The sequence below is a fragment of the Arvicanthis niloticus genome, chromosome 1, assembly GCF_011762505.2.
Source record: "Arvicanthis niloticus isolate mArvNil1 chromosome 1, mArvNil1.pat.X, whole genome shotgun sequence".
In the NCBI taxonomy this organism is placed as follows: Eukaryota; Metazoa; Chordata; class Mammalia; order Rodentia; family Muridae; genus Arvicanthis; species Arvicanthis niloticus.
Window position 1 is genome coordinate 19,358,780 of NC_047658.1, and position 11,053 is coordinate 19,369,832.

The window sequence follows — 11,053 nt, forward strand, 5'->3', positions numbered from 1 at the left end:
CTGCTATCATTATAGGACCACAATAACTGAACGGGATGTCAGATGGAAGGGTGAAGGTCTAGAGGAAAGCAACACCTTTATTGCATAGACCTTTTCAATTGCTTTTTAGACTAGGGACAGGGACGCACAAGACACAGAACATCCCACCCCTAACTGGCCAGGGGAGGAACATTAGTGCAAATCTGGGGACCACCCGGGGGAACCTGCCCCTCAAGGGCTGATTGGCCAGTCAAATAGAGGCACCGGAATAGGCAAGAAGAAACCCTGGCTGGACAATAAGCTGAAGAAGCCTTGCTAGCTCATACATTCCAGGCCCCATCATGGGACATCAAGAAAGGCAGGCCCCACCCTCAAGCCTCTAGGTCCTCTGGGAACTGAGGGTCAGGACCACTCTTCACCCTTCCAGTTCTGAGTGTGGGCCCTACTTCTACCTGTAATAGATCTTAGCTTATGGGGCTCTGGTTCCACTAACTCAAAATGCTTTGGGCTCGTTCAGGCTTGCAGCTTTTGACCTGCAGGCCCAGTGAGCAGTGTGGCGAGACTTGGATGCACCTGCGCCTGTATTGGCCCGTACTCCACTAACTCCCCATCTACAGTGAGCAAGCCACGAGGCGTGAGTGGCTCAAGGCGAAAGGCACGTGCTGCAGCATAGCCCAGATGTGGGCAACCCAGGCTGAAGTGGTTTCCATGCTCCATGGCCAGCAAAATTCGTAGAAGTGCAGCCCGTGAGATGCCACTCCGCACCCAACACAGGTGCACCACGCCATCATCAAAGCGCGCATGTGGGGCTGCCATCAGGTCTGCGCAGAGATGGCTTGGCAAGATGGCCAACATGAGTACAAACTCCCCCTCTATTGTCACCCAGTCTTGGGGCAGTGGAGAGCCCAGGGGAGGGAGCAGGTGGTCCACGGGGCCCCAGGTAGAGGCTTCTGGAGCGTTGTGGGTGGGAGGCAGGAACCCCGAGGAGGCTGGCATTTCTGGGGGCCCTTCAGCGATGGGTGAAAGCTGAGCTGTTTTGAGAGCGTTGGGGGATGAAGGCAGCAGTGGGTCTGGGGACAGAGGTGCATCCCCAGCTCCCCCCCAGTCTCCAGTCAGCTCTGGACCACCACCATTGAGAGACAGGTCAGGCAGGGGCTCAGGGGAGCCAGGGGATGCCAAGGCAGGCTGGGGAAGGGGCAAGGGCAGGTCAGACACAGACCGATGTAGAGGTGAGTGGGTGGTGGTTGGGGCTGGAGCTGGAGCCAAGGCTAGTTCTGACTTGGCTCGCGGCAGACTGTGGCCTGGGATGGGCAGGGCTGGTTCTGTGGTAGCGGGGAGGTAGGAGAGGCGTCCACGGTAGGTATGCAACGTGGCCAGGCCTAGCACTGCACCCAGTGTGAATCGAGCGCTACCCAGGGCTCTAAAGCGCTCACTGTGAATGTCCACGTCTGACAAGAATCCCCAGGCCACTGACAGAAAGGAAAAACAGCGGGATCCTGAGGCTAGCGTCACAGAGAGCAGGTCCAGAGGATGGCTGCCACCCCGGCAGAGAAGAAGCGAGCAGTTGAGCAACAGGTCAACACCGACAGCCTGTTCAAACCTTCACAATCAGAGAAAGGTGTCACAGTGGAAGACAGCAATGGGGAGTGAGACGCAGAAGGGGAAAAGAAGGATTGCGGGAGCAGCTATGCCATCAGAGAGCATATCCCGGAGGTTCCCATAAACACCCCTGACTGAAGATGGTCTATGGACCAGGCACAGGCACAGATCTAGCTCTTGGGGAAAGGGTAGCCGGTGCAGGATGATGAGAGGGTATCATCACTCTCTTCAGCAGGTATCCCTGGCTGTCTCAGCACTAGTCAATATACCCGCCATGATGGTTAACCACCCCAGGTAGTGCATTGCCCAAACCACAGGGGAGGACAACTGTCAACAGTAGTCAACGTACCCGCCATGACGGTTAACTGCCCCAGCTAGTGCATTGCCTGAACCACAGGGGAGGACACCAATGGGCATCCGCACGGCGTCTTCCCAATCTGGGCGATCAAGGAGCCCATTCAGCACCTGCAGTTGGGATAGGACTGTCTGGGTCCTGTTTTTCTTCTCAGTTCCCCCCAAGGCAGGGCTAGGGTATCTGTAGCTCTACCTCATAAAGCAGCCCATCTCCAGACACAGTGACAATGCCTTCCCACTCACTCAGGCTCAACCCCTGCACCAGCTCACGAGCATGGTTCTGTCGTTCTAAGGGGGCAAATCAAAAGGTTAGTCAGGAAGCTTCCTCATCCTATCAAACCCTCCAGAAGTATCCCTCCCACCCCTACTGCCAGCAGCCCCTACCTGTCTGTATGAGGTTGAAGGACAGCCCAGCTTCAGAGATCATGGGCACCACGTGGTCCATACAGCGCTGCCAGGCCAGGCCCCGCCCTCCAAAAGGGTTGACCAATAGGAGCAGCCTGGGCTTCCGGGGCAGCAATTCAGGGGTGATTTCTGAAGCGGATGGGAGGAGAGAAAGGCTGAATCTTGGAAAGGCTGGAGATCCAGCCTCCTCCCTAGCAACAATATCTGTAAATGGGTCCCAAGGCGACTTGATAGGTAAAGGGCAGGTACCCAGGGGCTGCTGGGAGCTTCTGCCTCCCTACCGTCACCTGGCCAGTGAGGTCAGACCAGTTTTTTTCTCACAGGTGCTAAGACAAAGGGTTGGTTGTAAAAGCAAGTATGTGCCCTTTGCACCTTTGTGTGGCAGGTGGGAGAGAAGACATGATCCCTGAACAACTGTTAGACAGCATCAGGCTCCTATCCTGTGAGGCTCACTCACACAGGAGCCAGGCACCTTGGGAGGGAGGCTCTGCTGGGAAGCCTCCTCTCTGTAGAGTGAAGCTACTGGACACCTCTGAGCTGCCTGAAGGTCCTAGAGACCTGTGTTGTACCTATGGGCATTCTCAGCCTCCTGCTGTCACACGCCTGGGAGTCTTACTCAGCTATTGTCCAGAGCTATTGCCAAGGGAGAGACAGACAATGGAGGCAACAGCAGAGGCACTCACTGGGCTTCTTTCTGCTGTGTCCCATTCTTCTGAGACAGACCCAAAAAGACACAAAGTACAAACACACAGGAACACAGGGAAACACCCATCTGGCTCTGGCTCCGCAGCTCACCCTGGTCTCCAGACAGAGGCACTCCTCGGAGGAGACACGTGAAGGCAGTTGCCCAACGCTGGGCCTCTGCACGATTCTCCACGTAAGTGGCGGCCCCATCAGCCCGGAAGGTACGAGTAGCTCTGCGCCGGCCCCCACGCCGGCCCCGTGGATAGGTGTAGATACAGAAGTAAGCAGCAGTGTCGTCAGGGCTACGGCTCTGCAGAGTGCCACAGCCTGAGACCTCGTCCAGAGGGACTAGACCATCTCGGGGCCGAGCTTCTGGCTTTGGGCGCAGTCGCTGTATGTGTAGGGCTTGTGTCGTGAGGGTGAGGGCAAATCGTGGGCCATGGGCCGGGTAGGAACCAAACTCGCCGTGCAGGATTGGAGTGCTGGCGGCCACTGGCAGTGGTGGTGGTGGGGCCATGACCTTGGTTCAGTCTCAAGCGCTCCTAGACTCTTGGTTTGTGGTCAGCTCCTGGTCCAGCCTCTGTGGGGAGGAAGACAATGGTCAGAATCCATCATCCTCATGGTAGGTGGGGGGACAGGAGAGACCTGTGAAAAGGAGACAGTCAGAGGGTGGGAAAGGAGTACCACAGAGTCAGAAAAGCATAGATGGGGGCAGCCGGTGTCCAGGCATGAAATTATTCAGGACCGTTGCAACAACTGGCTAATACTCCCTGAAGGTCAGGCATAGTAATGCATCAGGCAGCAGCACTAGGGAGGCAAAAACACAAGGTTGAGGCCAGCCCGGGGATACCTTGTTTCAAAAATAAATAAATAAATAAATAAATAAATAAATAAATAAATAAAACCCATGCCAATCAGAAGAAAAAGTGACCAACGTTTTATACTAGAGGGCAAAGGGTTGAGGGAGGCAGACACTGGACGACAGAGGCAGGAGAAAATAGGCTGAGACAAGAAGACACTGTCCCCTCCCACACACCGAGTCACTGCCAGGTGGAGAGGGGAGAACCATGCAGACATACAGGCACCAAGAAGAAAGGACAGCAATGAGGAGCAGAGGAGCACTGAGCAAACAGCAGCTGCACAGGTACAGGTTGAGAAAATAAAGCACCACCGGGCAGTGGTGGCGTGCGCTTTTAATCCAGGGACTCAGGAGGTAGAGGCAGGCGGATCTCTGAATTGGAGGAGAGCCTGGGTACTGAGTGAGTTCCAGGACAGCCAGGATTATGCAGATAAAACCCTGGGGGTGGGAGGGAGGAGGAACCTAAAAGTTTCTCACTCCAATGAAGAAAGCCTGTTGCTTTCCTGCTGTTACAGAAGGGAAAGAACATGACAAACAGGTCAGAGGGGGAGGCACCTGTGGGAGCCCAAGGGAGTGGCCACCAGCCTGTTTGACTGGAAGCACTAACCTGGGTATCTGGCTGAGTTCTCTCCAGAAAAAGGGTTAGCCAGGACTGAGCCCCTTCTCCGGCTGGCAGAATGTTCCAACTTCTAATTGCTCACCTTTGGGTAGTTCAACCCAGTCGCCTGACAAATTTGTCACCTTTCCTAGGCTCACAGCAGCCTGGGACACGCCCCCATGAATATTGTCCCTCAGGATCTACCTCCGCCCCCTGCTCTGGGCCGCTCCTTTAATGCCCATTTATCTGCCCCGCCCTTAAAACCTGTAGGGACCCGTATGAGGCCCTCAAATCAGACAGCAGCACGGAGCCTTATAAATGCTGCATCCTGGGTTGGGTCTCAGTCTCCCAGAACCCCAGATCTTAGCTCCACCCACAGGTTCCCAGCCGACCGCCGTTTGTCCCGGACCTCCCTAGCCTGTACAACCACTCCACGGCCGCAACGCAGCACCAGGTCTGAGTCTGATCCCAGGGCCGGACCTGGTTGCCGTATCCAGACTTCACCCAGTGTTCCGCACCGGGTTTGAGTGTCCGCCCCTCTGGGGTCACCCCAACCCCGCAACCTGCGTGCACGCTGCGTCGTCCCGGCAGCCCCTCCAGAGTCGACACCACCGCCCCCATCAGATCTAGGGGTGGGGGAAGGGTGTGCATCCATCCAGCCAATGGTTGCACTGAGTCCGAGCCGCACCAATGAGAGGGCGGGGGGGGGGCAGAGGCATCCGCCTTCATAATTACGCGCCAGGGCCGGGTGGCTGACGGCGGAAATCGGGCGGGGCTTCAGCCGAGGAAGGCAGCTCTCATTATAAGTGAGGGCAAACATGCAGCAGAGGAAAGGATGTGGTGGAAGGCAAAGCTTAGCCCGCCATCTTTGTTGAGGTCAAAACAGACCCTTCCCAACAGAGGCGATAAAAAGGGGTGAGGAGGAGTTCTTCAACCAACTCTCCAACGTTGGTAACAGAGCAAGGCAGAGATAGAAACTGAGGTGAGTGTGCTCGTATCCTGTATCTTAAAACTATGGAGGCTGAGGCAGAAGCATCAGGAAGTGCAGGATCTGCCTCTGCTGCTTATAGCCAGTTACGTGACACCTTGTGTCAAACCCCAGAAAATAACCAAGACAGGTGGAGACCATTCTGGAATGAACCAGGCCCGGGAGGCTCATTTAGATTTAGAAACTGATTCTTCGAGGAGGAAGAATGAGATTAACATCCCAGGAGACCACCATGCGACAAGACAGCCCCAGAAAGCATAGGGAAGGGAAAGCTTAGAAGCCCAGAGCTGGAAAGGAACTGAGCCCAGGAAAAAGATGTTGACAGAGACAGGCAAGGGAAGGGCAGCAGGAGATACAATCTGGTGTGTGGGTGTGTGCCCGCAAGCACTGCCCGCAAGCACTGGGGTCTACATGTACCGCCTCCCACATGCCGGACAAAGCATGCTCACACTGAGCTACAAAGCACCTGCTCTAGATAATATGCCAAGTCACAAGAGGAGATCTCAGTGAAATGCAGAAACCAGGATACAGCCACTGAGTCCAAGAAAACCCCAACCCAAGGGGCTGAGACCTCCTCAGAGAAAGGAGAACAGGAAAGGAGAAATGCTAACTCAACCAAACTGAGTGACCTCACCCTGAATAGCCCTCAGCAGCCTGGTTGTGAGAGGAGAAGTCTATCATCCTGCCCCCAGGGGAAGTCTGAGGCCAGCAGCAGAAGGGCCTTGGCAGATGTTCTCACCTATGCTAGGACAACCACAGTCTCCAGAACAGTGGTTCTCAACCTTCGTGATGCTGTGACCCTTTAACATAGTTCATGTTGTAGTGACCCCCAAACATAAGTTATTTCATTGTTACGACTGTAAGTTTGCTACTGTTGAGAATGGTAAATATGTGATATGCAGGAGGGCTGACATGTGACCCTGTAAAAGTGCCCTCGACCCATGGGGTTGAGAACCACCGCTGTAGATAGAGCCTTACCTGCTTCCACTGCCCCTTGGATTCAGGTGTCCGGTGGGCACCCGGGCCTCTGCTCTGTCACAGCAGGGCCTGAGCCCCAAAATGGAGGCCATGTAGAGGTGGCCTGGGTAGAGTCTTGTTTACTCACTGTGCAGTTCCAGGTAGGGGTTCTGAAGAGGAGGGCACATTGCAGGCTAAGTGTCCCAGAGCCAGCATCTCCCATCTAGATGGTCTGTCTCTTCCTACCCAAGTTCAGGTAATATATTCTACCTAACACTCTGTAGCAAAGTGTTGCCTGAAGACACTTACAAACCTATATAATCAGGGAAGGCACCCTAACACGGAGTCTTTTTATCACTTTTTCCAAACAAGTAAAAACAAACAAACAAAAACATAGAAAACGACTTACCCAAGATCACAATTTTAAATGGCAGAGCCGGCCAAGTGTTCAAAGACTGTGATCCCAGCTACTTCGGAGGCTGAAGCAGGAAGAGTGATTCGAAGCCAGGTTGGGCAACTCTGTGAAACCTTGACTGAAGGGGGTTGGGAATGGGCAGAGCTGGCACTAGAACTAGCTTACTATCTGGCTAGGTGCTAACTGTTCAGTTTTGTATCTTTGTCTCTCCTTCACCATTTTTCCTTCTCACCCTCAGGCCTCCACACCTCCAACCACCGTCATGGTTTCTATTTCATTCTCTCTGGAGCTTGTTACTATCCCTTTTCCAGCCCGGGAGCTCTGCGTGCCTTCTCTGCACATCAATATGCACATTGAAAATATTGGGCCAGTTCAACCAGTCTGGTGTAGGAAAGAAAAACAAGCCGTCTCTAAGGAAGAAAACAAAGGAGAGATCCGGGAAGAGGTCATCTAAGGGCAGGGAAAAAGCTGAACACAAAATATTGAAAAAACCGGTTGAATCGCAGCAAGAAAGTCTCGGGTGAGAGACCTAGTAGGACTTCCTGATTTCAGTTCCGTCTAGTAAATTGAGCATAAGGAAAAGGCAGCCGTGAATTTAAGGAAGTACCGGAAGTGTGAGACTAGCTTTTTCTTCAGGCCCGGACAAGCCTCACCTCCAACACACAGCCCACCGGGTCCTCCTCGAGCCACCGAAAAGTCGGCATGAGGCCAGAGAGTCACCACGCGACTCCTCCGGCTAACCCCAAGCATGTCTCTCGTTCTCCCTGAAGAATATAGAGAGCAGGGACTGGGAAAGGCTAGAGAGGCTCTCTGCGTCCCGGCCCTTTCCTCAGGCTGGTTTCTCTTTGGTTCTGGAAGCCTCGGTTTAGTCGGTCTTCCAACATACCATAGAGAACCACAAATTGTGGTAGAGCGTCGCGTCGCGCCCATATGACGTCCCAGCACACCACAGAGACGCCAGTTCTGGCTAGAGTGTCCTGTGTTGCGTCACGGGTGCGTCTCGCAGGCCGCTCTTTCCCCGCCCACTCCGGCGCGGTTCCGTCTTTCTGGACCTGGCTGAGCAAGAGGCGCCATCATGGTGAGTGCGCTTAGCGGCGTCTGCGAGTGATCCATCCGCTGCCATCCTCAGCGAGACCGGGTCGCAGCGCGGCGGAGGGGTGCGGGCGGTGCCAAGGGAGACTGGGGGATAGGCTGGAGCCTTCGGCCGGGACTTGTCGGAGCCGGTGGCCGGCCTCGGGAGCCACCGGAGGCTGGTCGCTTTCTTTACAAAGTTTGGCTCTGTGACCCAGGCCAATTTCAACTTCCATTGAGTCCAGCTGGGCTTCGACCCTACGGCAGCTCCCTTGCCTCCCATCTTTCGAATGGTAGGATTCCAGGCGGGATCCCAGCGCCTAGTTTCCGTGGTTCTTAACTTGCATTTGGGAAGTTGAGACCTACGAGGAGTGAAGCCCCACATTGCCGGGTTTGGGGACAAACACGTTAGTCCTCCCCTCCGTGCTTCCCGGAGCACTGCTCCCAGTGTCATTGGTCGGAAGGGTGTGTAGTAATCCTGTCCATGCCTTGTGAGTTGGCAAGACGTTCACGAAGATGCCTGCCGTAGGATCTTGAAGGTGCCATGAAACCCCTGTCAGTAACTACTTCTGGATGCTGACAGCTTGGAAAATGAGCGGGGGTAAAATAAACCCGACCGCTTGGCCTTCCTAGGATTGTTTTGAAGTAGTAGTGCAAGAGTCTGGCTTTGTCACAAACACATTTCCATGTCTAGAAAAGCACTGTTGGCGTCTTTTGCCTGCTTTCCAGATTGCGAGCTAGTTTTGAGAACATAAATGGAGCCTAATATTTTTGCAGGGATCTGAACTCGCACCCACTCTGGGCCCAGAACCCAGGGCTTTCACATGCTAAGCAAGTGCTCTAAGCTACGCTGTGCTAACGGCATGGCTTGTGCATCTTAGCTTTTATTCTGAGACAGCGTTTCAGTGAGTTTCTGGAGTCTGGGAGGAATGGTTCCAAGCCCAGACAAAAATTTCACTTGTGTGTGTTAAGTGAATTTGTCAATGGGTGGAAAATGTCTCCTCCCTCTAATTCAAATCCTTTGGGTTTGAATTGTTGACTAAGTAGCCTGAGAGACAAGTACAGGTATAAAAACCTGTTTGAGAATTGGCTCCATAGTAAGTACTTCCCCTCCAACAGGGTGTTGACATTCGCCACAACAAGGACCGAAAGGTTCGGCGCAAGGAGCCCAAGAGCCAGGATATCTACTTGCGGCTGCTAGTCAAGGTAAGTAAGCCCGGGCTACTACGTCATTTTACAACTCCCACGGTGAGTGGGGTAGGGAGAGGAGGGACTTGGACACACAGTGCCCTCCTCCCATCACTAGGAGTTGAGCAGGATGGGAGAGCTGTGGAAGGGGCCTGGCTTTGGGGGGAGGCAGTCCCATGCTCAATCTTATCCTTTGCCTTGCAGCTGTACAGATTTCTGGCCAGACGGACCAACTCTACCTTCAATCAGGTTGTGCTGAAGAGGTTGTTCATGAGCCGCACCAACCGGCCACCTCTGTCCCTGTCCCGGATGGTTAGTAGCAGGGGGCACTTCACGTGTTCTGAGGTGTTGAGGTCAGCACAGGACACAGAGCTCTGCTTTGGCCTCTCCACTTTGCCTCCCCAAGTGACAGGCCCTTGGTCTTTTTCTACCTGGGGATTTCTCTGACTTGGCATTTGAGTTGGGGTTGGAGAAAAAGAGTCCAAATCAGAAAGATCTGGCAAGGCTTCGGGGCCTGTCACTGGGGAGAAGGGGGGTGGCCTCAGCCATTGGAAATCTTGGCCATTTTGGTGTTCTGGGTGACTGGGGTGAGCACAGAAAGACTTAACCAGCTTGCCCCTGTCAGATCCGAAAGATGAAGCTTCCTGGCCGGGAGAACAAGACCGCTGTGGTTGTGGGGACGGTCACAGATGATGTGCGGATTCTGGAAGTGCCCAAGCTGAAGGTAAGTGAACAGCATGGGCCCAGGGGACATGTCCTTTGTTTGTTGCTCGGTGTAGCTCTGGCTGTGCTGGAACTCTATATAGACCGGGCTGGCCTTGAACTCAGAAATGCGCCATCACTGCCTGGCAGGAGACATGTCTTCAACTAAGCTGGAGGCTTTTCTGTGTGACAGTGGCAGCCTTTCGTGGGAGCTGTAATTAAAGCTGCTCTCTGGTGGTTTTCTGAGTCTGCTCACCACTGCGGAATGCTGCTTTGGATTTCATTTGGCCCGAAAGCATTGAGCTTGCCATCCACTGATGAAATTTTAGTGGCAGTTGTTTATCAGAGTCTGCTACATGGGGGTGTGTGACAGTCCCCACAGCTCCTGGTGTGTGTCTCCTCAGGTGTGTGCACTGCGGGTGACCAGCCGGGCCCGAAGTCGCATCCTCAAGGCTGGGGGTAAGATCCTCACCTTTGACCAGCTGGCTCTGGAGTCTCCCAAGGGCCGAGGCACTGTGCTCCTGTCTGGTCCTCGGAAGGGCAGAGAGGTGTACCGGCATTTTGGCAAGGCTCCAGGAACCCCACACAGCCACACCAAGTGAGTAGTAACAGTTAGCTATAGTGGCCACTAGGGTGTGGAGTTCACTGAGTGGGGGATGGTCACAACTATGAGCTAACCAGGGCCTGTGCCACCTCTGAGGGGTGGGTGGTTCCTATGAAGGCTCTCAGAAGAGGTTCCCAGCATTACAGGAGCAGGTCCCAGTGGCCATTGGCTTGGCTTCTCTAACCCTCCTCCTTTCCCCGCAGACCCTATGTCCGTTCCAAGGGCCGGAAGTTCGAGCGTGCCAGAGGCCGAAGGGCCAGCCGAGGCTACAAAAACTAAGTTTGGATCTCCCTGTTAATAAAAAAGCTTTGGATGTTAATGGTCCTCTGTGTTTGTTCATGAAGTTGGGATGGAGCGGGGTGGGATGAGGGCCACCAATGGTGACAGCATTTGATTTGAAGTCAGTACAGACCCTTCTCTGGGGAAGGGGTGGTGCCTGTTCTACAAGCTGCCCTGCACCTGTGTGTGATTAGCTCCCCGCCTCTGCTGGTATTGTGTTCACCTGCTTCCTCCTGGGATTAGTTTTTCCCCAGATCTTGGTGTTGGGGGTTGTGGGGGAAGGTGTGGGAACAGGTGAGGCCCTGCCTCAGCCAGTCTCTGAGCAAGATGCCCAGTAGTCCCTCCCCCTCTGTTTGCACAAGGGGCTGTGT

At 54.2% G+C, this 11,053-nt stretch overlaps 2 protein-coding genes across 9 annotated transcripts; one reads left to right on the forward strand and one right to left on the reverse strand.

The window, feature by feature from the left end:
- Window positions 1–59: 59 nt before the first annotated feature.
- Sphk2 (sphingosine kinase 2) lies at window positions 60–7,636 on the reverse strand. Of its 7 annotated transcripts, XM_076934196.1 has the most exons (7): window positions 7,492–7,636; window positions 6,833–6,902; window positions 3,133–3,601; window positions 2,317–2,466; window positions 2,126–2,220; window positions 1,928–2,043; window positions 60–1,579 (listed from the first exon to the last, which is right to left on the reverse strand). In XM_076934196.1, exons 3-7 carry the CDS (start codon window positions 3,536–3,538, stop codon window positions 493–495), a joined length of 1,854 nt encoding a protein of 617 aa, XP_076790311.1. In that variant the 5' UTR covers window positions 3,539–3,601; window positions 6,833–6,902; window positions 7,492–7,636; the 3' UTR covers window positions 60–492. The 7 variants fall into 7 exon arrangements, with proteins under 7 accessions (XP_076790311.1, XP_034356673.1, XP_034356681.1 ...); XM_034500782.2 differs by lacking the exon at window positions 6,833–6,902 and having other exon boundaries at window positions 7,492–7,634; XM_034500790.2 differs by lacking the exons at window positions 6,833–6,902; window positions 7,492–7,636 and adding an exon at window positions 4,959–5,127.
- Window positions 7,637–7,724: 88 nt separating this feature from the next.
- On the forward strand, window positions 7,725–10,722 carry Rpl18 (ribosomal protein L18). Of its 2 annotated transcripts, none has more exons than XM_034500827.2 (6): window positions 7,725–7,916; window positions 9,029–9,115; window positions 9,302–9,409; window positions 9,723–9,821; window positions 10,204–10,397; window positions 10,607–10,722. In XM_034500827.2, the coding sequence occupies exons 1-6, from the start codon at window positions 7,914–7,916 to the stop codon at window positions 10,680–10,682; spliced, it is 567 nt and encodes a 188-aa protein (XP_034356718.1). In that variant the 5' UTR covers window positions 7,725–7,913; the 3' UTR covers window positions 10,683–10,722. The 2 variants fall into 2 exon arrangements, with proteins under 2 accessions (XP_034356718.1, XP_076790379.1); XM_076934264.1 differs by lacking the exon at window positions 7,725–7,916 and adding an exon at window positions 8,054–8,202.
- Window positions 10,723–11,053: the final 331 nt, after the last annotated feature.